General features: G+C 46.1%; 1 protein-coding gene across 1 annotated transcript; it reads right to left on the bottom strand.

The window, feature by feature from the left end:
• Positions 1-13422: 13422 nt before the first annotated feature.
• LOC138653134 (uncharacterized) lies at positions 13423-23963 on the bottom strand. Its single transcript, XM_069743207.1, is given in 7 exon segments — positions 13423-15127; positions 16955-18939; positions 19973-20057; positions 20733-21420; positions 21619-22162; positions 22164-22655; positions 22657-23963. Coding segments are annotated over 7 exon segments (5940 nt in total). The 5' UTR covers positions 23611-23963; the 3' UTR covers positions 13423-13935.
• Positions 23964-24660: the final 697 nt, after the last annotated feature.

The raw sequence follows: 24660 nt of genomic DNA, 5'->3' as shown, positions 1-24660 counted from the left end.
GCGATTTGGTAAATAACTCTGTTACGGCCCTCGCGGCAGGTTCCACAACTCCACTGGACAATCCCGGCCCGCGCTCTCCGCCTGTGGTGCCAAATCCCGGAAAAGCTGCCACTGAAATTGAGAAAGAGCAACAACTATTGGATCAGGCGCTGACAAGCTAACTTCAGATACAATCCATAAGTTAAACTTAAGACCCAGGAAAACCAAGTGCTGCAAGACCTTCACTACTGCAGGCGTAGCCGCTGACAACGAGTTTACCGCCGTCACCGTTCCAACATGCTCACAATGAAAAGAAATCTTCAAATTCCTCAATTTGTCACCCCACAGGGCCAACGCAACTACCCTGGGGAACAAATGCAACAGTAGCCGGTTGTTTGTTAACCCCTCCTCCTTCCATTCTTCCGGCCAAGCCGCTGCTGACCAGCTACCATGAAAGAAAAGACCAAAGCCACTCATTTCAACGACATGCACCAAAATGCCCAAGGAGGTAGCATCTGCCACCGGCTGAATCCACAGAGATCTGCCATTGTACTCGTCCAAAAATCCGCCCACATCTTCAAATCGTCCCGAAACTCTTTCTTTATCCTGATGAAATGCAAAGGGGACTTTACCCCTACTGTTGCCAAGGATAGGCGGCGGCAGAACGCTCGACCCATCGGCATGATCCTACATGCAAAGTTCAGTTTCCCTAACAACGATTGCAAACTGCGCAAATTTATCTTCTTCAAACCAATCGTATTAACCACATCTTGGCGCAACGCGGTAACCTTGTCTGCAGGTAGCCTACATTCCATTGCTACCGTGTCGATTTCAATGCCTAGGAAGCTCAACACTGTCACCGGACCAACTGTTTTATCCTCCGCCAAAGGCACCCCGAAGTTTTTTGTCACACTCTCCATTGTATGCAACAAAATCGAACAATCTGCTGATTCCGCTGGCCCTATAAACAGAAAGTCATCCAGATAGTGCGAACATGAGCGTATCCCAGACACATCTTTCACCACCCATTCTAGGAACGTGCTGAAGGCCTCAAAGTAAGCACATGAAATCGAGCAACCCATGGGAAGACAACGATCAACAAAGAAGCCGCCATCCCAAAAACAACCCAATAAATGCAAACTGTCAGGATGAACTGGCAACAAACGAAAGGCCGCTTCGATGTCGGTCTTAGCCAGCTTAGCCCCCTTTCCACATGCTCTAACCCACTCCATCGCTGAATCGAATGATAAGTACGACACCGAACTCAACTCGGGATCAATACCATCATTAACCGAAGATCCCTTCGGAAATGACAGGTGATGGATTAACCTAAATTTATTAGGTTCTTTCTTAGGGACCACGCCAAGAGGTGACACCCTCAGATTTGCAATCGGAGGGGCGACAAACGGGCCTGCCATTCTTCCCAGAGCAACTTCCTTATTCAACTTCTCCGACACGACCTCCGGGAATTGTAACGCCGATTTCAAATTTTTTCTTTTTAAACTAACATCCTGCTCAACATAAGGGATTTTGAAACCCTCCTTAAAACCGTCGCGCAATAAAACTGCAGCTGACCTATCAGGGTATCTACTTAGAAAGGCCTCCATCACGACCCACTGCACCGGAGTCACCCCTTTTGTCAGCTGAATCTCCAACTTTTTGCCTGTTACCCCTGAAACATTTTGAAGCGCTATGCACCCCCCCGCAGGTTGAACACTCGTGCCTATATTTACACTTGCTCCCGAATCTGCATATGCCATCATTGAAGGCGAAACACAGTCCCTTCTGCAAAGCCGCCGAGTGTCCTGACTGCCCTGAACTCCCGGCGCCCCCGTGAAAAGGCTGGCTAGTCTGACCTAAACGGGACGGGACCATAACTCTCATCCATAACGCTATGTCCTTGTGATCCCACCTGATACTTGGCCTAAAAGCCTTACGCTGACGAAACTGTTCGTCATAGCGTAACCAACCCTGTCCCCCATAGGTCCTGTAAGCCTCCCCTATGGCATCTAAGTAACAAAATAATGCCGAGCAATTTTCCGGGGCCTTCTCCCCGATTACGCTAGCCATAATAGCGAAAGCTTGCAGCCAATTTGAAAATGATCTGGGAATCAGCCTATATCTCCGTTTCTCCTCATCTTCTTTTTTAGAGTCCTCCCTTCTAGGTCTATCCAAATTAAATCTCTCTAGGGGTAAAAGAGAAAATATTTCTATGCACTCCCCTTTCCAGATTTTTTCCCTAACCTCTTGTTTTAAATGTGCCCCTAACGGGCCCTCGAAGCAGACATAGACCTCCCCCCTAGCCGCATCGTCTAGTTGCGGTACATCCTCCTTTTCCTTATCCTGCAAAGCTCCCTCACCTGGTGCATCAATTCCTGACCCAGGCCCTGGTGCTGTTCCGTCCTTCTCCCTTGATGAGCTCCCCGTGTCTGCCGCAGGACCCGCACTGCTGGATGTACCCGTAACTTCAGACAACTGTCTAGACCCCTCAAACGACCCCGTATTTCCCAACCAAGCAGCTGACGGCAAAGACCCCCTGCTAAGACCGGACCCCCACAAGCCCGCTAGCTCCCCTAAACCTCTAAGGATTAAACCCATACCCCCGCTAGCAACTCCCGAAGTAATGTCAGTATTCCTAGCTTCAGGGGAAACTATGCCTGGCAAATTAAAGATAGGGAAAATGTTCTCACCTAGCTGCCTGGGTGCTGTGAGCCCAGCAGCCGAAGATCCAGCTCCCAGCCGAAGGTGTCCTGCATCCCGACCGGCTTGATCCGCGATGTTGCCCGCCGGACTCCTGGCGGCCGTATCCGTGTCCTGGCGACTCGGTGATGCCGTCGACTGCCCTGGTGCTGCGGAAAGGGAAAAGGCCGAGCCAGCATCCTGCTGCCCGATGGAAGATGTGCGGCTCCTTGCCACGGATACGTCCCCGGCACTGCGTACCGAAGCGACGGAATGTCGCCTGCCGGAATCCGGAAAATTTCCGCCACCACCAGCAGAGGACGCAGATCCAGGAAAGTTCCGGCCATCACCAGCAGAGGGCACAGATCCAGGAAAATCCCGGCCATCACCAGCAGAGGGCGCAGCTGCAGGAAAATCCCGGCCAACACCAGCAGAGGGCGCAGAACTTGCAATATCCAGGCCACCACCAGCAGAGGGCGCTGCTGCGTTGAAGACTCCAGAGCTGTGCACTGCAGAAGGCCGCACGCTGATGCCAGGGCCAGCCGACTGCCGCCCGCATAATCCTCGGCGCTGAGGGGCCACCGCACCTGACCCCCGTCTCCTCGGCTGTCGCTGCCTCCCACGCTGAGCGGTGCCAGCGGGCATGCTGGCGGCCGCCGTACCGGCTCCTGCTCCTGCCGCCCCACGTCGCCCGGACACTGAAGGAGGGGAGGAAGGATCCACCCCCCGTTGTAGGCCCCGCCGCACTGGAGGATTCCTCCCGGCGCCGCGCTGTGAGGTGGAGGGAACAGCGCTGCTTACCGGAGGGTCCGCAGAGGGGCTCCTATTTCGGCGCCGGGCCCTGGGGATGATGTCCGGGCTTAGGCGCGCCGGAGGCCTAGTCCTCCGCGGCCGGCGCCCGTCCTGCGGTGCCTGCGATGGTGCTCCCGATGTCCCCTGGAGAAGGCTGTTAACGGATGCATTCAGCCAATCTGTCCCCTGGGAGCTGGCTGCCGTCCGGAGACGCTGGAGGATCGCTTCAACATCCATTCTGGTAAGTGTGACAGAGATTCCTCACTTGTCACGCAGGCACCTAAAATGGATGCCTGCGTGAGGAGCGTGCCCCTTTTTATGTGCCCCCTCCCCACAGTCCCCTAGTTCCACCCCTTATTTTCAAAAAATGCCCCTAAAGCCACCCCTCAAGTTCCCAGTTAACCCCTTACCACCGTATCCCTTCTAACTGCTCCAGCTCCCCAGGTCCCACGTAACCCCGTCATGGCGGCCTCCCTTTACGTGCCGTGGGCCCCCAGTACGGCCTTTCTGGATGGGAGCAGCACATGACAGAACGGGGCGCAGGATGGCCGCAGCACATGACAGAACGGGCGCAGGATGGCCGCAGCACATGACAGAACAGGCGCAGGATGGCCGCAGCACATGACAGAACGGGCGCAAGATGGCAGCAGCACATGACAGAACGGGCGCAGGATGGCAGCAGCACATGACAGAACGGGCGCAGGATGGCCGCAGCACATGACAGAACGGGCGCAAGATGGCAGCAGCACATGACAGAACGGGCGCAGGATGGCAGCAGCACATGACAGAACGGGCGCAGGATGGCAGCAGCACATGACAGAACGGGCGCAGGATGGCAGCAGCACATGACAGAACGGGCGCAGGATGGCAGCAGCACATGACAGAACGGGCGCAGGATGGCAGCAGCACATGTCAGAACGGGCGCAGGATGGCCACAGCACATGACAGAACGGGCGCAGGATGGCCGCAGCACATGACAGAACGGGCGCAGGATGGCAGCAGCACATGACAGAACGGGCGCAGGATGGCCGCAACACATGACAGAACGGGCGCGGGATGGCAGCAGCACATGATAGAACGGGCGCGGGATGGCCGCAGCACATGACAGAACGGGCGCGGGATGGCAGCAGCACATGACAGAACGGGCGAAGGAAGGCAGCAGCACATGACAGAACGGGCGAAGGATGGCAGCAGCACATGACAGAACGGGCGCAGGATGGCAGCAGCACATGACAGAACGGGCGCAGGATGGGAGCAGCACATGACAGAACGGGCGAAGGATGGCAGCAGCACATGACAGAACGGGCGCAGGATGGCAGCAGCACATGACAGAACGGGCGCAGGATGGCAGCAGCACATGACAGAACGGGCGCAGGATGGCAGCAGCACATGACAGAACGGGCGCAGAGTGGCAGCAGCACATGACAGAACGGGAGCAGGATGGCAGCAGCACATGACAGAACGGGCGCAGGATGGGAGCAGCAAATGACAGAACGGGGGCGCAGGATGGGAGCAGCAAATGACAGAACGGGCGCAGGATGGGAGCAGCGCATGACAGAACGGGCGCAGGATGGGAGCAGCGCATGACAGAATGGAGGCGCAGGATGGGAGCAGCAAATGACAGGATGGGGGCGCAGGATGGAGCAGCACATACCAGGATGGAGACCATATACCAATATAAATGCTCGCCACCCGGGCGTAGAACGGGTTCAATAGCTAGTATATATATATATGTATAGGAGCAGCGACTCAGTATACTGGCCTCATCCATGGCATTATATACTGTATATATATATATATATATGTATAGGAGCAGCGACTCAGCATACTGGCCTCATCCATGGCATTATATACTGTGTATATATATATATATATATATATATATATGTATAGGATCAGCGACTCAGCTTACTGGCCTCATCCATGGCATTATATACTGTAATATATATATATATATATGTATAGGAGCAGCGACTCAGCATACTGGCCTCATCCATGGCATTATATACTGTATATATATATATATATATATATATATATATATATATATATATAGGTATAGGAGCAGCGACTCAGCATACTGGCCTCATCCATGGCATTATATACTGTGTATATATATATATATATATATATGTATAGGATCAGCGACTCAGCTTAGTGGCCTCATCCATGGCATTATATACTGTGTATATATATATATATATATGTATAGGATCAGCGACTCAGCTTACTGGCCTCATCCATGGCATTATATACTGTATATCTATAATATAACGCTGGGAGCGTCACTCTGTCCGAAGCCTCTATAGACTGCGCAAGCGCAAGCGCCGGCGCAGTCTGGGCCTCACAGAGCGACGCTCCCGGGAGATCGCGGTATGCGTAAGCACTGAACGCATACCACGATCTCCACCGGAGAGTCAGGGACTGCCAGGAGGGAGGGTAAGTATACTCACCTTTCCCGGTTCCAGCGCTGCTTGCGGCTCCGGCTCCCGGCTCCTCTGCTCCCGGCTCCGGAGGGCGCGGACTGCGCAGGCGCCGATTCCTGCTGCCGGAATCGGCGCCTGCGTAGTCCGCGCTTTCCGGCGCCATTTTCTTGAAGACACACTCCGGCTCCACTGCAGGTGTGTCTTCAAGAAAATGGCGCCGGAAAGCGCGGACTGCGCAGGCGCCGATTCCTGCTGCCGGAATCGGCGCCTGCGCAGTCCCCGCTTTCCGGCGCCATTTTCTTGAAGACATACCTGCAGTGGAGCCGGACGATAGGTGAGTATGGTATTTTTTATTTTTTTTATATGGCAGCAGCATTCGGGGGCATACACACTGGAGCGGGGGGCATATAATACAATGGTGGCGCAGGATGGAAGCACCACATGACAGAACGGGCGCAGGATGGCAGCAGCACATGACAGAACGGGCGCAGGATGGCCGCAGCACATGACAGAACGGGCGAAGGATGGCAGCAGAGCATGACAGAACGGGCGAAGGATGGCCGCAGCACATGACAGAACGGGCGCAGGATTGCCGCAGCACATGACAGAACGGGCGCAGGATGGCAGCAGCACATGACAGAACGGGCGCAGGTTGGCCGCAACACATGACAGAACGGGCACGGGATGGCAGCAGCACATGACAGAACGGGCGTGGGATGGCCGCAGCACATGACAGAACGGGCGCGGGATGGCAGCAGCACATGACAGAACGGGCGAAGGATGGCAGCAGCACAAGACAGAACGGGCGAAGGATGGCAGCAGCACATGACAGAACGGGCGCAGGATGGCAGCAGCACATGACAGAACGGGCGCAGGATGGCAGCAGCACATGACAGAACGGGCGCAGGATGGCAGAAGCACATGACAGAACGGGCGCAGGATGGCAGCAGCACATGACAGAACGGGCGCAGGATGGCAGCAGCACATGACAGAACGGGCGCAGGATGGCAGCAGCACATGACAGAACGGGCGCAGGATGGCAGCAGCACATGACAGAACGGGCGCAGGATGGCAGCAGCACATGACAGAACGGGCGCAGGATGGCAGCAGCACATGACAGAACGGGGGCGCAGGATGGGAGCAGCAAATGACAGAACGGGCGCAGGATGGGAGCAGCGCATGATAGAACGGGCGCAGGATGGGAGCAGCGCATGACAGAATGGAGGCGCAGGATGGGAGCAGCAAATGACAGAATGGAGGCGCAGGATGGGAGCAGCACATGACAGGATGGGGGCGCAGGATGGAGCAGCACATACCAGGATGGAGACCATATACCAATATAAATGCTCGCCACCCGGGCGTAGAACGGGTTCAATAGCTAGTATATATATATATGTATAGGAGCAGCGACTCAGCATACTGGCCTCATCCATGGCATTATATACTGTATATATTATATATGTATAGGAGCCTCGACTCAGCTTACTGGCCTCATCCATGGCATTATATACTGTGTATATATATATATATATATATATATATGTATAGGATCAGCGACTCAGCTTACTGGCCTCATCCATGGCATTATATACTGTGTATATATATATATATATATATGTATAGGAGCAGCGACTCAGCTTACTGGCCTCATCCATGGCATTATATACTGTATATATATATGTATAGGAGCAGCGACTCAGCTTACTGGCCTCATCCATGGCATTCTATACTGTATATATATATATATATATATATATATATATATATATATATATATAGGAGCGGCGACTCAGCTTACTAGCCTCATCCATGGCATTATATACTGTATATATATATATGTATAGGAGCGGCGACTCAGCTTACTAGCCTCATCCATGGCATTATATACTGTATATATATATATATATGTATAGGAGCGGTGACTCAGCATACTGGCCTCATCCATGGCATTATATACTGTGTATATATACAGTTAGGGCCAGAAATATTTGGACAGTGACACAAGTTTTGTTATTTTAGCTGTTTACAAAAACATGTTCAGAAATACATTTATATATATATAATATGGGCTGAAAGTGCACACTCCCAGCTGCAATATGATAGTTTCCACATCCAAATCGGAGAAAGGGTTTAGGAATCATAGCTCTGTAATGCATAGCGTCCTCTTTTTCAAGGGACCAAAAGTAATTGGACAATGGACTCTAAGGGCTGCAATTAACTCTGAAGGCGTCTCCCTCGTTAACCTGTAATCAATGAAGTAGCTAAAAGGTCAGGGGTGGATTCCAGGTGTGTGGTTTTGCATTTGGAAGCTGTTGCTGTGAGCAGACAACATGCGGTCAAAGGAATTCTCAATTGAGGTGAAGCAGAACATCCTGAGGCTGAAAAAAAAGAAAAAATCCATCAGAGAGATAGCAGACATGCTTGGAGTAGCAAAATCAACAGTTGGGTACATTCTGAGAAAAAAGGAATTGACTGGTGAGCTTGGGAACTCAAAAAGGCCTGGGCGTCCACGGATGACAACAGTGGTGGATGATCGCCGCATACTTAATTTGGTGAAGAAGAACCCGTTCACAACATCAACTGAAGTCCAGAACACTCTCAGTGAAGTAGGTGTATCTGTCTCTAAGTCAACAGTAAAGAGAAGACTCCATGACAGTAAATACAAAGGGTTCACATCTAGATGCAAACCATTCATCAATACCAAAAATAGACAGGCCAGAGTTAAATTTGCAGAAAAACACCTCAAGAAGCCAGCTCAGTTCTGGAAAAGTATTCTATGGACAGATGAGACAAAGATCAACCTGTACCAGAATGATGGGAAGAAAAAAGTTTGGAGAAGAAAGGGAACGGCACATGATCCAAGGCACACCACATCCTCTGTAAAACATGGTGGAGGCAACGTGATGGCATGGGCATGCATGGCTTTCAATGGCACTGGGTCACTTGTGTTTATTGATGACATAAGAGCAGACAAGAGTAGCCGGATGAATTCTGAAGTGTACCGGGATATACTTTCAGCCCAGATTCAGCCAAATGCTGCAAAGTTGATTGGACGGCGCTTCATAGTACAGATGGACAATGACCCCAAGCATACAGCCAAAGCTACCCAGGAGTTCATGAGTGCCAAAAAGTGGAACATTCTGCAATGGCCAAGTCAATCTCCAGATCTAAACCCAATTGAGCATGCATTTCACTTGCTCAAATCCAGACTTAAGACGGAAAGACCCACAAACAAGCAAGACCTGAAGGCTGCGGCTGTAAAGGCCTGGCAAAGTATTAAGAAGGAGGAAACCCAGCGTTTGGTGATGTCCATGGGTTCCAGACTTAAGGCAGTGATTGCCTCCAAAGGATTTGCAACAAAATATTGAAAATAAAAATATTTTGTTTGGGTTATGTTTATTTGTCCAATTACTTTTGACCTCCTAAAATGTGGAGTGTTTGTAAAGAAATGTGTACAATTCCTACATTTTCTATCAGATATTTTTGTTCAACCCTTCAAATTAAACGTTACAATCTGCACTTGAATTCTGTTGTAGAGGTTTCATTTCAAATCCAATGTGGTGGCATGCAGAGCCCAACTCGCGAAAATTGTGTCACTGTCCAAATATTTCTGGCCCTAACTGTATATATATATATATATATATAGGAGCAGCGACTCAGCATACTGGCCTCATCCATGGCATTATATACTGTATGTATATATATATATATATATATATATATATATATATATAGGAGCAGCGACTCCGCATACTGGCCTCATCCATGGCATTATATACTGTGTATATATATATATATATATACAGTGGGGCAAAAAAGTATTTAGTCAGTCAGCAATAGTGCAAGTTCCACCACTTAAAAAGATGAGAGGCGTCTGTAATTTACATCATAGGTAGACCTCAACTATGGGAGACAAACTGAGAAAAAAAAATCCAGAAAATCACATTGTCTGTTTTTTTAACAATTTATTTGCATATTATGGTGGAAAATAAGTATTTGGTCAGAAACAAAATTTCATCTCAATACTTTGTAATATATCCTTTGTTGGCAATGACAGAGGTCAAACGTTTTCTGTAAGTCTTCACAAGGTTGCCACACACTGTTGTTGGTATGTTGGCCCATTCCTCCATGCAGATCTCCTCTAGAGCAGTGATGTTTTTGGCTTTTTGCTTGGCAACACGGACTTTCAACTCCCTCCAAAGGTTTTCTATAGGGTTGAGATCTGGAGACTGGCTAGGCCACTCCAGGACCTTGAAATGCTTCTTACGAAGCCACTCCTTCGTTGCCCTGGCGGTGTGCTTTGGATCATTGTCATGTTGAAAGACCCAGCCACGTTTCATCTTCAATGCCCTTGCTGATGGAAGGAGGTTTGCACTCATAATCTCACGATACATGGCCCCATTCATTCTTTCATGTACCCGGATCAGTCGTCCTGGCCCCTTTGCAGAGAAACAGCCCCAAAGCATGATGTTTCCACCACCATGCTTTACAGTAGGTGTGGTGTTTGATGGATGCAACTCAGTATTCTTTTTCCTCCAAACACGACAAGTTGTGTTTCTACCAAACAGTTCCAGTTTGGTTTCATCAGACCATAGGACATTCTCCCAAAACTCCTCTGGATCATCCAAATGCTCTCTAGCAAACTTCAGACGGGCCCGGACATGTACTGGCTTAAGCAGTGGGACACGTCTGGCACTGCAGGATCTGAGTCCATGGTGGCGTAGTGTGTTACTTATGGTAGGCCTTGTTACATTGGTCCCAGCTCTCTGCAGTTCATTCACTAGGTCCCCCCGCATGGTTCTGGGATTTTTGCTCACCGTTCTTGTGATCATTCTGACCCCACGGGGTGGGATTTTGCGTGGAGCCCCAGATCGAGGGAGATTATCAGTGGTCTTGTATGTCTTCCATTTTCTAATTATTGCTCCCACTGTTGATTTCTTCACTTCAAGCTGGTTGGCTATTGCAGATTCAGTCTTCCCAGCCTGGTGCAGGGCTACAATTTTGTTTCTGGTGTCCTTTGACAGCTCTTTGGTCTTCACCATAGTGGAGTTTGGAGTCAGACTGTTTGAGGGTGTGCACAGGTGTCTTTTTATACTGATAACAAGTTTAAACAGGTGCCATTACTACAGGTAATGAGTGGAGGAAAGAGGAGACTCTTAAAGAAGAAGTTACAGGTCTGTGAGAGCCAGAAATCTTGATTGTTTGTTTCTGACCAAATACTTATTTTCCACCATAATATGCAAATAAATTGCTAAAAAAAACAGACAATGTGATTTTCTGGATTTTTTTTTCTCAGTTTGTCTCCCATAGTTGAGGTCTACCTATGATGTAAATTACAGACGCCTCTCATCTTTTTAAGTGGTGGAACTTGCACTATTGCTGACTGACTAAATACTTTTTTGCCCCACTGTATATATATGTATAGGAGCAGCGACTCAGCATACTGGCCTCATCCATGGCATTATATACTGTATATATATATATATAGATATGTATATGAGCAGCGACTCAGCATACTGGCCTCATCCATGGCATTATATACTGTATATATATATATATATATATATATATATGTATAGGAGCGGCGACTCAGCTTACTGGCCTCATCCATGGCATTATATACTGTATATATATATATATATATATATATATATATATATATAGGAGCGGCGACTCAGCATACTGGCCTCATCCATGGCATTGTATACTGTATACTGTATGTATATATATATATATGTATATGTATACATGTGTATATGTATACATATATATATATATGTATAGGAGCAGCGACTCAGCATACTGGCCTCATCCATGGCATTATATACTGTATATATATATATATATATATATATATATGTATAGGAGCAGCGACTCAGCATACTGCCCTCATCCATGGCATTATATACTGTATATATACACACTTTAAAAATAAGATCGACCAGACAAGGCAAGTCTTTATTGTTCAACCACCACAACCCCTTTGTATACCAGACCAATGCCCAAACCCCATAACCTCCCTATCCAACATCACTGAAGGGGGACTTAATTGTCTCCTCTCCAAATCCCATCTCACCACCTGTGCGCTCGACCCCATCCCATCTCCTCCCCAACCTCACCACCACACTTATCCCATCCCTAACCCACCTCTTCAACCTATCACTAACTTCTGGCACCTTCCTCTCTGCGTTCAAACATGCCACAATCACGCCTATCCTTAAAAAGTCAACCCTCGATCCAACTGCTATGTCCAGCTATCGCCCAATATCGCTGCTCCCATTTGCTTCCAAACTCCTGGAGCAGCACGTCCATGCTGAACTCTCCTCCCACCTCTCATCTAACTTGTACGACAATCTACAATCTGGTTTCCGCCCCCATCACTCAACTGAGACTGCCCTGACCAAAATCACTAACGACCTACTTACCGCCAAGGCTACTGGACAATACTCTGTACTCCTCCTTCTAGACCTGTCCTCTGCTTTCGACACAGTTGAGCACTGCCTCCTACTGCAGATGTTCTCCTCCTTTGGCATCAAAGACCTCGCCCTATCCTGGATCGCCTCGTACCTTTCCAACCGCACATTCAGCGTCTCCCACTCCCATACTACCTCCTCATCCCGCCCTCTCTCTGTTGGAGTCCCCCAAGGCTCTGTTCTAGGACCCCTACTCTTCTCAATCTATACACTTGGCTTGGGACAACTCATAAAGTCCCATGGATTCCAGTACCACCTCTATGCTGATGACACTCAGATCTACCTCTCTGGCCCAGACGTCACCGCTCTGCTGTCCAGAATCCCAGAGTGCCTATCAGCCATATCCTCCTTCTTCTCCTCTCGCTTCCTCAAACTCAATGTGGACAAATCTGAACTCATCATCTTTCCTCCATCCCACAAATCTTCCTTACCTGACCTATCTATCGCAGTCAATGACATCATGCTTTCCCCTGTACCCGAAGTCCGCTGCTTCGGAGTAACCTTCGACTCTGCCCTGTCCTTCAAACCACACATCCAAGCTCTTTCCACCTCCTGTCGCCTCCAGCTCAAAAATATCTCCAGGATCCGTCCTTTCCTCAACCCCCAATCTACTAAAATGCTTGTGCATGCCCTCATCATTTCCCGCCTTGACTACTGCAACATCCTTTTCTGTGGCCTCCCTGCTAACACCCTTGCACCTCTCCAGTCCATCCTTAACTCTGCTGCCCGACTAATCCATCTCTCTCCTCGCTACTCCTCCGCTTCCCCCCTCTGCAAATCTCTTCACTGGCTCCCATTCCCTCAGCGTATCCAGTTCAAATTGCTAATACTGACCTACAAAGCCATCCACAACCTGTCTCCTCCATATATCTCTGAACTAATCTCTCGATATCTTCCCTCACGTGATCTCCGGTCCTCCCAAGACCTCCTTCTCTCCTCCACACTTATTCGCTTCTCATCCAATCGCCTCCAAGACTTCTCCCAAATATCCCCCATCCTCTGGAACTCTTTGCCCCAACACGTCCGACTATCAACCACAGTCGGTGTCAAATGTATAATACAGTCTGTATAGAGTCTTGTGCGTGGGTGCCAGGAAACACAGAAGACACAGGCTTGTTTAAGTAGTACTTGTATTACTTCATACAAGTAAGGGTTAACACAGTTGCAGGCAGGATACAAGTCAGGCAGGAATAAACCTTAAGTCCATCTAGTTACAGAAACAGGTTAAAGGTTCTCTCTCTACTTCCCTTGCCAATGTTGATGGTAAGCTGAGAGATTCCTGAGTCCACACATGTCCAAGGATCTGAAGTAGAAGGTGGTAGGATAATAAGTCCAAGTCTTCCAGGAGCAAGGTGTCAAGTAAACTGCAGACTTGATTCTGAAGCACTGATTAAACAGCTGATGCTGCTTAAAAGGGCAAGTGGCAGAGGACAGGGCGGAAACATTGAAACTGAAAATTCCATGCAGGTTAAGGGCAAAGTAGATACAGCAGAACAGAAAGCAAAATGGCCGACAGGAAAAACTAGGTTCTAAAAAAAATAACTGCAGATATAGCAAATCGTCTAAAACCTTACATTACTCCCCTCTTAGGGACAGCCTCCGGATGACCCCAGACCCGGCTTGTCTGGGTACCTCTGATGGAACTGGCGAAGTAAGCGAGGAGCATTAATGTTATCAACCGGTTCCCATGAGTTGTCTTCAACTGAGTAGCCTTGCCACTTAATCAGGTATTGTAGCTGATTTCTATGCAACCTAGAATCCAGAATCCTTTCCACTACAAATTCCTCCTGACCATCAATCAGCACTGGGTCAGGATGAGGAGAAGAACGTCCAGGAAACATATTAGGTACTGCTGCCTTTAGTAGGGAAACGTGAAAAACAAGGTGAATTCTCATGGTTCTGGGCAGACGAAGACGACAAGCCACGGCACTTACAATCTTATTGATCCTGTAGGGACCAATGTACTTATGTCCCAATTTGGATGATGGAATCCTTAACTTAAGGTTCTTAGTTGACAGCCAGACCAAGTCTCCTACCTTGAAGGCTGGTGCGGGTTTACAAAATTTATCAGCTGCTCTTTTATATTTCTCCTGAGCGGATTCCAGATTCTCTTTTAGAAGATTGACATTCCGTTGTAGGGAAGCGATTCTGTCAGTCACAGCTGGCAGAGGCGTATCTATAGGAAATCGAGGAAGTATGTTAGGATGATAACCTAGATTAGCATAAAAAGGAGACTGCTTAGTGGAGGCACTCTGAGCGTTATTATAAGAAAATTCAGCCAAAGGAAGTAAATCCACCCAATCATCCTGTAGGTGGCAGATAAAGCAGCGGAGATACTGCTCCAGGGTCTGGTTGGTCCGTTCTGTCTGGCCATTTGTCTGAGGATGAAAGGCAGAAGAAAGATTTACTTTAACATCCAATGCGGCACAGAAGTTCTGCCAAAACCTTGAAGTGAATTGCACCCCTCGATCAGAAATGACCTCATCCGGTAGTCCATGCAAACGAAACACCTCTTGAATTATTAAATCTGCGGTCTGTTTAGCAGTGGGTAAGCCGCTACAGGGAATAAAGTGAGCTGCCTTTGTCAAACGATCCACCACCACCAAAATGGTGTTTTTCCCTTGCGAGGTTGGCAACTCCACAATGAAATCCATGGAAATGGATCCCCATGGACGGGATGGGGTGGGTAGGGGTTGTAATAGACCCGTCGGTGAAGAACGTGGTGTCTTGCATCTCGCACACACTTCGCATGAAGAGACATAATTTAGAACATCTTTTCTATAAGTGGGCCACCAAAAGAAACGAGAAAGGAATTCTTGAGTCTTTTTTTTTTTTTTTAAAACATCATTTTTATTGGTTGTTTTTTTTTTTTTAAACAAATAAGTACAATACATATTGCAAATGTTGCTTTAAATTGTTACATAGAAATAAAACAAACATTAATCTTTGTAACACAAATAGTATTAACATATCCCCTAATGTCCACATCTAACCAGCTTCAATGATTGGAATCCGACAATCAAATCCAGAACATACACCAACTGATGCATTTATCATGTGACAAATTTTAATTTATCCAAACTACCACTTAAATCTTCTAACAAATACCAATCTGAATTAACAAAGGACCTCATTATCTCTTGAATTTCCCCTGTCGACAATAAGGATTCTATGAACACTCTCCATTTTTTAAAAAATCTTTTCGTCATCTTATCTTTATCCCTTTCTGCTTCTCTTTTTTCTAAATATAGGACAGCCATTAGTCCTGCTTTAATCTCTTTTATCCCTGGGAGTGTACTAGCCAACCAATATTGCAAAATTAAACGTTTTGTCACCAAAGCAATAGTATGGAACAGATCATGTAACTGACCCCCTCTTGTTTTGCCTGTCGTATAATGAAACAGCCAGCACATCGGGCTAGAATCCACCCAGATCCCACACATCTGTAGATACATATCTTGAACCATTGTCCATAACTCTTGTGTCTTGGGACACGACCACATGCCATGCTCCATATCTGTTCTTGATGCGCCACATTTGGGGCAACTCATCTGCCTATCAGGGTTCTGTGGAGTTGGCGGTATATTAAAGCCACATATTATTTTATGCATTATTCTAAATTGGCTATCCCTCCATTGCTCATTTATGATATGTTCCCTTACCAATTTCCATCCATGTAGTATTTTATGCTCAAGTTCTTCATCTTTCATGTATTTTTCCCATTTGCAAAACACTTTGTCTGTCCCTGATGGTCGTAATACATCTCTCAACAACCCATATATCGAGGAGATCGATATTTCCTTAATGTCTTTAGTGACTAAGTCTCTCCACACATCTGAATCAACCTCCTTGCTTACATCTTGTAAGAAATCTAGTACATAATGCTTCAGTTGACTATATAGCATCAAATGGAATCCCGGTATCTCATATTTGTCTAATACCTCAGATCCCGTCAACCAGCGACCTTCCTGTAAATGTAGTAAATCTTCTAGTGTCTGTACTCCTTTTCTAGACCATTCTATGAATAATTTATTTTCCCTTCCCAATTTAAAGGCTGGAAATGACCAAGGATTCAGGTGCTTTGACACTCTCCATGACATTTTCAGTTTTTTCCTTACTGCTTTCCATGTAGCAATAGTGTCTTTACAAATAACCGAGTGTTTAATATTTGGTGGTAAGTATGACAGTGGCGTGTGAAGCAATGCTGTCAAATCCCATGAGCCACAAAATTCCGTTTCTAGTGTATAATCTGTATAGCGTCCTGTCTTTTTAATCCAATCAACTACATTCCTCATTAAGCACGAGAGATTATACCCTCTAATATTCGGCAACCCTACTCCTCCTCCCTCTTTTGGACGCATTAGTGTTCTCATAACAAGTCTCGCTCTTCTCCCCCTCCAAATAAATTTAGAAAAAGCCCTATTCAATTTGAGAACATCTACGTGTCGGATTAGCATTGGAATAGTCTGCATTGGATATAATAATCTCGCAAAGCTTGTCATCTTAATTAGATGACAGCGGCCTAGTAGTGAGAGGGGTAGATTTCCCCATCTTTCCAATTCTTTCTCTATTTTGTCTATAATAGGCTTATAATTAAGATCATACATCTGTTTCGGCGAACTTCCCAAATGTATTCCCAAATATTTTATAGATGTTGTCGCTTTCGGGATGCCCATTATATTATTTCCCTGACCACGTTTCACATTATTTCTCATGAACAGAATTTCACATTTAGTCTTGTTTAATCGAAAGCCCGAGAATTCTCCAAATTTTTCAATCTCTAATAGTAACCTAGGAAGATCTTCTTCTGGATTTCTCATAAACAAAATTATGTCATCTGCAAACAAAGCAGTTTTGACCACCTCCTTTCCCACCTTTATCCCTTTGTAAGAGCTATGATCAGTTAGGTACCTTGACAAGGGTTCGATTGCTAGATTAAACAACAAAGGGGATAAAGGGCATCCCTGCCTTGTTCCCTTCTTCAGCTCAAAGGCATCGGAAAGAAACCCCGTTGTATATACCTTTGCCTTGGGGTTATGGTACAATACCTCCAGAAATTGCCTAAATGGGCCTACTAGATTTATTTTGTCTAGTACTTGACCCAGCCATGGCCACCTCACATTATCGAATGCTTTTTCTGCATCTAATGTGACCATTGCTGGATCCTCCCCCTTTTCCAATTGTTTGTTCCTAACCATGTCTAACAACAACATGGCTTTTCTTATATTAGCAACGGCTGACCTTCCCTTTACAAAGCCTGTTTGATGTTTCGATATTAATCTTGGCAGTATTTTAGCCAACCTATCTGCCATAATTTTTGAGAGGAGTTTGACATCTTGATTTATCAGTGATATCGGTCTATAACCCGAGGGGTCCTCTAAGTCTTTCCCTCCCTTTGGGAGAAGTTTTATGTAAGCCGTATTCATGACTTCTGACATAGTTTCTCCTTGTAAAATACGATTATATAATTCTTTAAGTGTGGGAGTTATTTGCTCACTCATTGCTTTATAGAAAGAACCATTAAATCCATCGGGTCCAGGTGCCTTATTGGCTCCCATCCCCTTTATTGCCATACTAATTTCTTCTTCCGTGATGCACCCATTCAATTCTTGTAGTTCCTCATCTGTCAATCCGGGAATTTTAATTTTATCCAGCCATACATCCCCTGCTACGTCCTGTCGTCCCTCCTCTTTGTACAACTTAGTGTAAAATTTGCCCAATTCCTTATTTATATCTTTGGGGTCCATCAGGCGTTGCCCTCTTGAGTCTCTAATTGCCATTATAGATGCATAAGCGTATCTTCCCCTAGCTAAATTAGCCAATATTTTCCCTGCTTTATCCCCATATCTATTCAACTCTATTTCAAAGTTATTTTTATATAATTGTTCCCTTTTTTCCGCCCACTCTTCAAAATTTTTTTTGGCTCGTATCCAATTATTTTTATCCTCATCTAACAGTGAGTTTTTATACGTTATATATGTGGTCCTAACTTCACTGCTTGCCATTAAGAACTGGTCTTTTATGCGCTTCTTTAACCTCTGTGTGTGAGCTATAATGTTTCCCCTTAGCACCGCCTTTGCAGTTTCCCAATATAATCTAGAATTTGATTTATGTTCTCCGTTATGAGATGCAAATTCCGTCCACCATTCCCTCATCCGTTTCACAAAATCATGATCTTTTGTCATGGTCTCTGGGAATCGCCATAAATAGTCTGTCCCTTTCCGATGTGTGTCAGCCAAATCTAGAGTAACAGGGCTATGATCTGAGATCACCATGTCCTCAATATTAGTATCTAGCATTTTATGTAATATCTTGTCTGAAATAAAGAACATGTCTAATCTTGACCATGTCTTGTGTGCGTGAGAGTAATGTGTGTACTCCCGATCCATAGGATGTGTTGTTCTCCACGCGTCTTTCAGCTGCCAATTCGTTATCATGTCTTCTAAATAGCCTTTTTTCCCTGTAAGTCTACTTCCACCACCTAAACTCAGTCTCATTAAACTCCCCTGTCTGTCTTCCTCCTCCCTAAGCACTTCGTTACAGTCTCCTCCTATAATTATGCTGTCACCATTATCAGTCAGCACTTTATTCTGTAGGGACATAAAGAATTTCTTTTGGTTTGCGTTAGGAGCATATATGTTATATAAACTAATACTGTCATTGTGTATCTGGAGTTTCAAATGAATCAACCTGCCCTCCTGGTCCGTTTCTACAGATGTTATTTTATGCGCCAACGCTTTATGTATAAGTATTAAGACCCCCGCTTTCCTGTCTAATGAACTAGAGCCATAGACTTCACCCACCCATAACTTCTTCATCCTAAAAAAATCTTTTTTATCCAGATGTGTCTCTTGAAGCAAGGCTATATCTACTTTTAATCTTTTCAGGTGACGGAGTATCATCAGCCTTTTGTTCGGTGAACGCAGCCCTTTTATATTCCAAGTTATTAACCTAACCATTTTTGACTACAAAGCATTTTCTTCTGCGAGATCTAGTGTAGTTTTTCCCGTTCGGATATGATCTGTCAAACAATGTCATCACAGCTGGTAATAAGCTTATTAGTGTAATAGTAGTGGACTCATGAACATTTACTTCCCTCCCTCCCCTTCTTTCTCTCCCTCCCCCCCCCTCCCCCTCCCCACACATTAACCTCTTCATTGACTTCTCTTTTTTCCGCCATTAACTAAACCAAACCAAACCAATCAGTCTCCCGTCCGCCTACTTTTTAAAATTTAATAATAACATCTAATGTTATATATATTTAATACCTGAGCCCTGAACTATTTGCACCCCTGAAACTTCAAAAACATAAAGCGCCTTATATTTTTCCTAAATTCTCATAGAAATTTTGACATTTTCAATATCTATAGCAGTAACAGTTTCCTTCCACCTCTCCCATGTTGAAACTAGAGGGATATGAGGCTCGCCCCCCCCCCCCCCTCAAAAATCTCCTCATTCAAGATTAACATTTACGGGGTAAATCTCCCCAAAAAGGGGTCTTAGTATGAAGCATAACAATATATTCAATTTGAACATTATGCATCCCCCCGATGTGTGAATCAAAACTGTTCATCAATGTCCAAATTTCACATAAGTCCCTCTTTTGCGAAAATCACTCAGTACCAGTAAAACCGGAAGTCGCAGATTCTCTACCAGCTGCCACGTGATGAGATCATCACCCCAGATTCTCCATTCGGTCTTGTTGTACCTGTAAAAAGTGAGAGAAAGAGAAAAAAAAAAAAAAAAAAATAGGGGGAGGTTTTCAGAGATACTCCCCACCACCATCTTCATATTCATATTGCCGTGTGGGAGATTCCAGCTTTAGCTGAACACTTTTGCTGATCATAAAAGCTGTCTCTCAAAAGCTGTCTCTCAATTGTTGATTATTCCCTTGACGCCTTGTCTTGCCTGGTTCTTTTTAAATGATCTTGTCACAGGGGTTCTCTGTTCTTTATCCGTTGTGTTTTTTCCACTATCTCTCTCTGTCAGTATCTCCGATCGCAGTCTATACGGGCCGGTCATCTCCCTCACTTCTTTAGCATCATCCCCCACTACCTCTCTCGGGGGACTTACATTGCCTGATGAGGGTTGACCAGATGCTGATCGTTGCTGGGATATACATCCCATGGCCTCCTTGGGGTCTGTATATGAACACATCATGCCCTCTCTTGTTTTAAATCGCAACGTTGCTGGGTAACTTAGTTGGAATCTGATATTGCGTCTGAACAGCAGAGTACATATTTCGCTGAATGCCCTCCTTTTTCGTGTCACCTCAACCGAAAAGTCTCCAAACAACAGAATTTTATGTCCCTGGATTATCAGTGGTCCTCGTCTCCCTTTATAAGCCCTGAGTATTTCCTCCTTATCTTTGAAATTCAGGTACTTTGCCACTGACTGACGTGGTCTCTGTGTTTCCTTGTTGTTTTGCTTATTTCTGCCTCCACCAGGTTCTGGAGACTCTCTGGGGGGGCCTATCCTGTGAGCACGTTCTACTCTGCATTTATATGGTAATCCCAATTCCTTTGGCAATTCCACCTCAAAGATGTCATTTAGCTGCTGTGTATTTATTGACTCTGGGAGACCTATTAATTTCAGGTTATTTCTGCGGGACCTGTTTTCCAGATCCTCTAGTTTATCCATAGTGTATGAGGACTGTTTCTTTAAGTCATTAACTTGTTTCTCTAGCTGATTAACTTTGTCTTCAGCCTCAGATATCCTTTGCTCTGCCTCTTGTAATTGCTTTTCCTGGTGAATCACCTTATTCTGCAGATCCTTAGTGGTAGCTTGTATCATGTCAGCTACAGCCTGTTTAAAGTCTTCAGCTAGATAAAGTGCCATTTCTTTTGCCAACTGCTTAAAGTTTAGTGAGCTATGGGCCTGTAGCTGCTTTTCTAATGTGTCTCCCAGCTCTGCAGTGTTTTGTTGGCTATAGCTCTCTTCTATCGCTGGGGACTCTTTCCCCTGTTCTATCTCTCCCAGCATCTGACCTGTCTGTGACTCCGACGCCATTGTCTCTTTCCCGCTCTGTGGGTCTCCTCCGGTCTCCTCATCCTCCTGCTCTTTCCCCGTGCCTCTGATAACAAAGCGGTCCATGTTGTGACAGCTTTACGATCCGTCCTGAGACTCCCCCGATGTCTGGTTTGTGTCAGGGCTCTGTGTAATTGCAAGATTGCTGCGGAGGTAACAGGAGCTCCTTCACACGCGTCTGCACATGGCGGCGCCGGAACCGGAAGTTCTTCTTGAGTCTTTAGGACTCCTCTATGTCCCGCTATCTTGGAGTCGTGGATGAGCTGTAGTACTCTCAGTCTGACCCGTTTCAGGTATATACAAACGTTGGCCTTGAAACCACACACCATTCTTATAAACAAGACTTACATCCCTAGGAGGTTGAGCCAGAAAGGAATCCGAATGGTATGCCTCCTTGATGTCATTAAGTAGGTCTTGATTGTGAATCACTCCCAGGAACCTGGAATCGGGAAGAATAGTCTTAGAAGTAGTGAGTGGAGAGGTCTCAGTTGAATGGATCCTAGAGAGTGCGTCTGCTTTTCCATTGCACGACCCTGGCCTATAAGAGATTACAAAATTGAATTGATTCAAGAACAGACTCCAACGAGCCTGGCGAGGAGTCAGGCACTTAGCTGATCTGATAAATTCAAGATTGCGATGGTCGGTCAGGACGACTATCTGCTGTGCAGTTCCCTGAAGATGATGTCTCCATTCCTTGAAGGCAGCAATGATGGCCAACAATTCTCTAATGCCCACGTCGTAGTTCTTTTCTGCTGCAGACAACCGCTGTGAAAAAAAAAGCACAGGGATGCAAAACATTCTTCTCACCTGTTCTCTGGGAGAGTATAGCTCCGATGGCACAGTCAGAGGCATCCACTTCTACTATGAAGGCCAGTTCAGGGTTGGGATGCACTAGGATAGGTGCTGTGGTAAATTTACTCTTCAGGTGAGAAAATGCTTCTTGGGCTTGAGGAGTCCAGGTGAAGGTAGATCTTTTACGGGTAAGTTGCGTGATAGGTGACACTACCTCAGAAAAGTTCCTAATAAAACGCCTGTAGAAATTGGCAAACCCGATGAAGCACTGTACTTCCTTCACATTCTTCGGAACTGGCCAGTTCTTGATGGCTTGGGTTTTACTCTCATCCATACAAATTCCTCGTGATGACATTACATACCCCAAAAATTGAATCTCGGTCTGATGGAATTCGCATTTTTCAAGTTTGATATAAAGATGATTCTGTCGTAGGCGTTCTAAGACCATCTTCACGTGTCCATGATGTTCCTCTGTAGAGTTAGAAAAAAATCAAAATATCATCTAAATAAATCACTACAAAAGTATCCAAAAGATCCCTGAAAATGTCGTTCACTAAATGTTGAAAAGTTGCTGGGGCATTACATAGACCGAACGGCATGACTAAGTATTCGAAATGTCCATAACGTGATCTGAATGCGGTCTTCCATTCATCCCCAGGTCTAATACGGACCAAATTATAGGCCCCACGGAGATCCAGTTTAGAAAAAATCTTGGCATGCCGTACTCTCTCCAATAACTCAGGGATCAAAGGCAGTGGGTAACGGTTTCTGATAGTAACCTTATTAAGCTCCCGGTAATCTATGCAGGGTCTAAGAGATCCATCTTTTTTCTTCACAAAGAAGATGGGTGCACCTGCAGGAGATGAGGAGTGGCGTATGAAGCCTTTGGCTAAATTCTCATCAATATAGTCCTTCAAAGCCTTTAGCTCGGGCCCTGCCAAAGGGTAGATCTTACCAAAGGGTATACCTGCTCCTGGCAATAGTTCAATTGGACAATCATATGGACGATGAGGGGGAAGCTGATCAGCGTTCCTCTTGTCACATACGTCGGCATACTCATGGTACATAGCTGGTAGCTCTGAAAGCGTGGAGGATCCCTCAGGAACAGCACAAACTGCAACTTCTGGACCTATCTGTTTCTCCGGGAAGTGCAACTCCTTGGTCTCCCAGTTAATTGTAGGGTTCTGAGCCTGCAGCCATGGCAACCCTAAAATGATGGGAAAATGGGGAGAAGCAATAAGCATAAAAGACAATCTCTCTTGATGATCTTTACCCATGAACACCTTCAAGGGTTCCGTCTCCTGATCCACTGGTCCAGAGTTTAACAGGGAACCATCCACAGTCTCCATCTGTACAGGAGTAGCTTTCTTCACGGGACGTATCCCATGTTTCTGGGCAAAAGAGATGTCCATAAAATTGCCACTTGCCCCTGAGTCAATCATGGCAGAGCTACACACCCATACCGAGTCAACCCAGAGTTTGATGGAGAGGGAGCAATGAGAGTTATGCTTCTTACAGCTCAACTGGGATACTGTTGGGGAAACTTGAAAAATTGCTGCATTTATACAATCATCAGGCTCTGAAATAATGGAGTTTAAGTCCGAGAAGTCAGTATCTATAGCTGCAGATCTCCCTAGAACTTGAGATTCGGATTTGACAGATCCCCTTTCGCAGCACTCACAGTGTATGACTGCTGCAGCAGTCTTACGAGAACGGTTGGGGCAGCTTGTAATGAAGTGCCCTGACTTACCACAATAGAAACATAGATTTTCTTTTAGTCGATGTTCCTTGCGGGCATCACTCACCCGTCTCTGTAAGGAGTCCACCTGCATTGGTTCAGGTTCTGGTTCCCGTGTGGTCCGGCTCACAGACTCCTTAGCTGGGGAGGAAGGCAGGTAATGATTAGAACGATTAATTTCAGACCATCTCTCCTGTCTGCGTTCAGTAAGACGGGCATCAATACGGATGCAGTAGTTAATAAAATCTCCCAACGCGGTGGGAGGGTCGGCACGAGCAAGTTCGTCTTTAATCATAGGAGACAACCCTTTACGGAAAATTGATTTCTTCGCGGAACTGTCCCAAGTGGTATCAAGAGCCCATCTCCTGAAATCCAAGGCATATTCAGCTACTGAGCGCTTACCTTGGCGCAAAGCCAACATGGCTGCTTCAGCTGTTGCACCTCGGTTTGGGTCATCAAAAACCTGCCCCATAGCTGAAATGAAAGCTTCAAGATTATTTAGACATTCATCCTCAGTCTCAATCAGGGGGTTTGCCCACATCAGAGCTTTGTTGGAGAGCAGCATGATTATGGTTAGCACCTTGGATCGTTCGGAGAGAAATTGTGAAGCATGAGCAGAGAAAAACAGTTTGCATTGATTAATAAATCCCCTAAATTTTTCCCGTTCACCGCCAAAACGGAAAGGTGGCAACTTTGGAAACCCAGAACCCGGGGATGTGGATGGTGCCAGGACTCGTTCCTCCAGAGCCTCAAT

This window comes from Ranitomeya imitator, unplaced genomic scaffold, assembly GCF_032444005.1.
Source record: "Ranitomeya imitator isolate aRanImi1 unplaced genomic scaffold, aRanImi1.pri SCAFFOLD_444, whole genome shotgun sequence".
Classification (NCBI taxonomy): Eukaryota; Metazoa; Chordata; class Amphibia; order Anura; family Dendrobatidae; genus Ranitomeya; species Ranitomeya imitator.
Note: the sequence above shows the minus strand (reverse complement) of the source record. Positions and strands in the feature narration are given on the sequence as shown.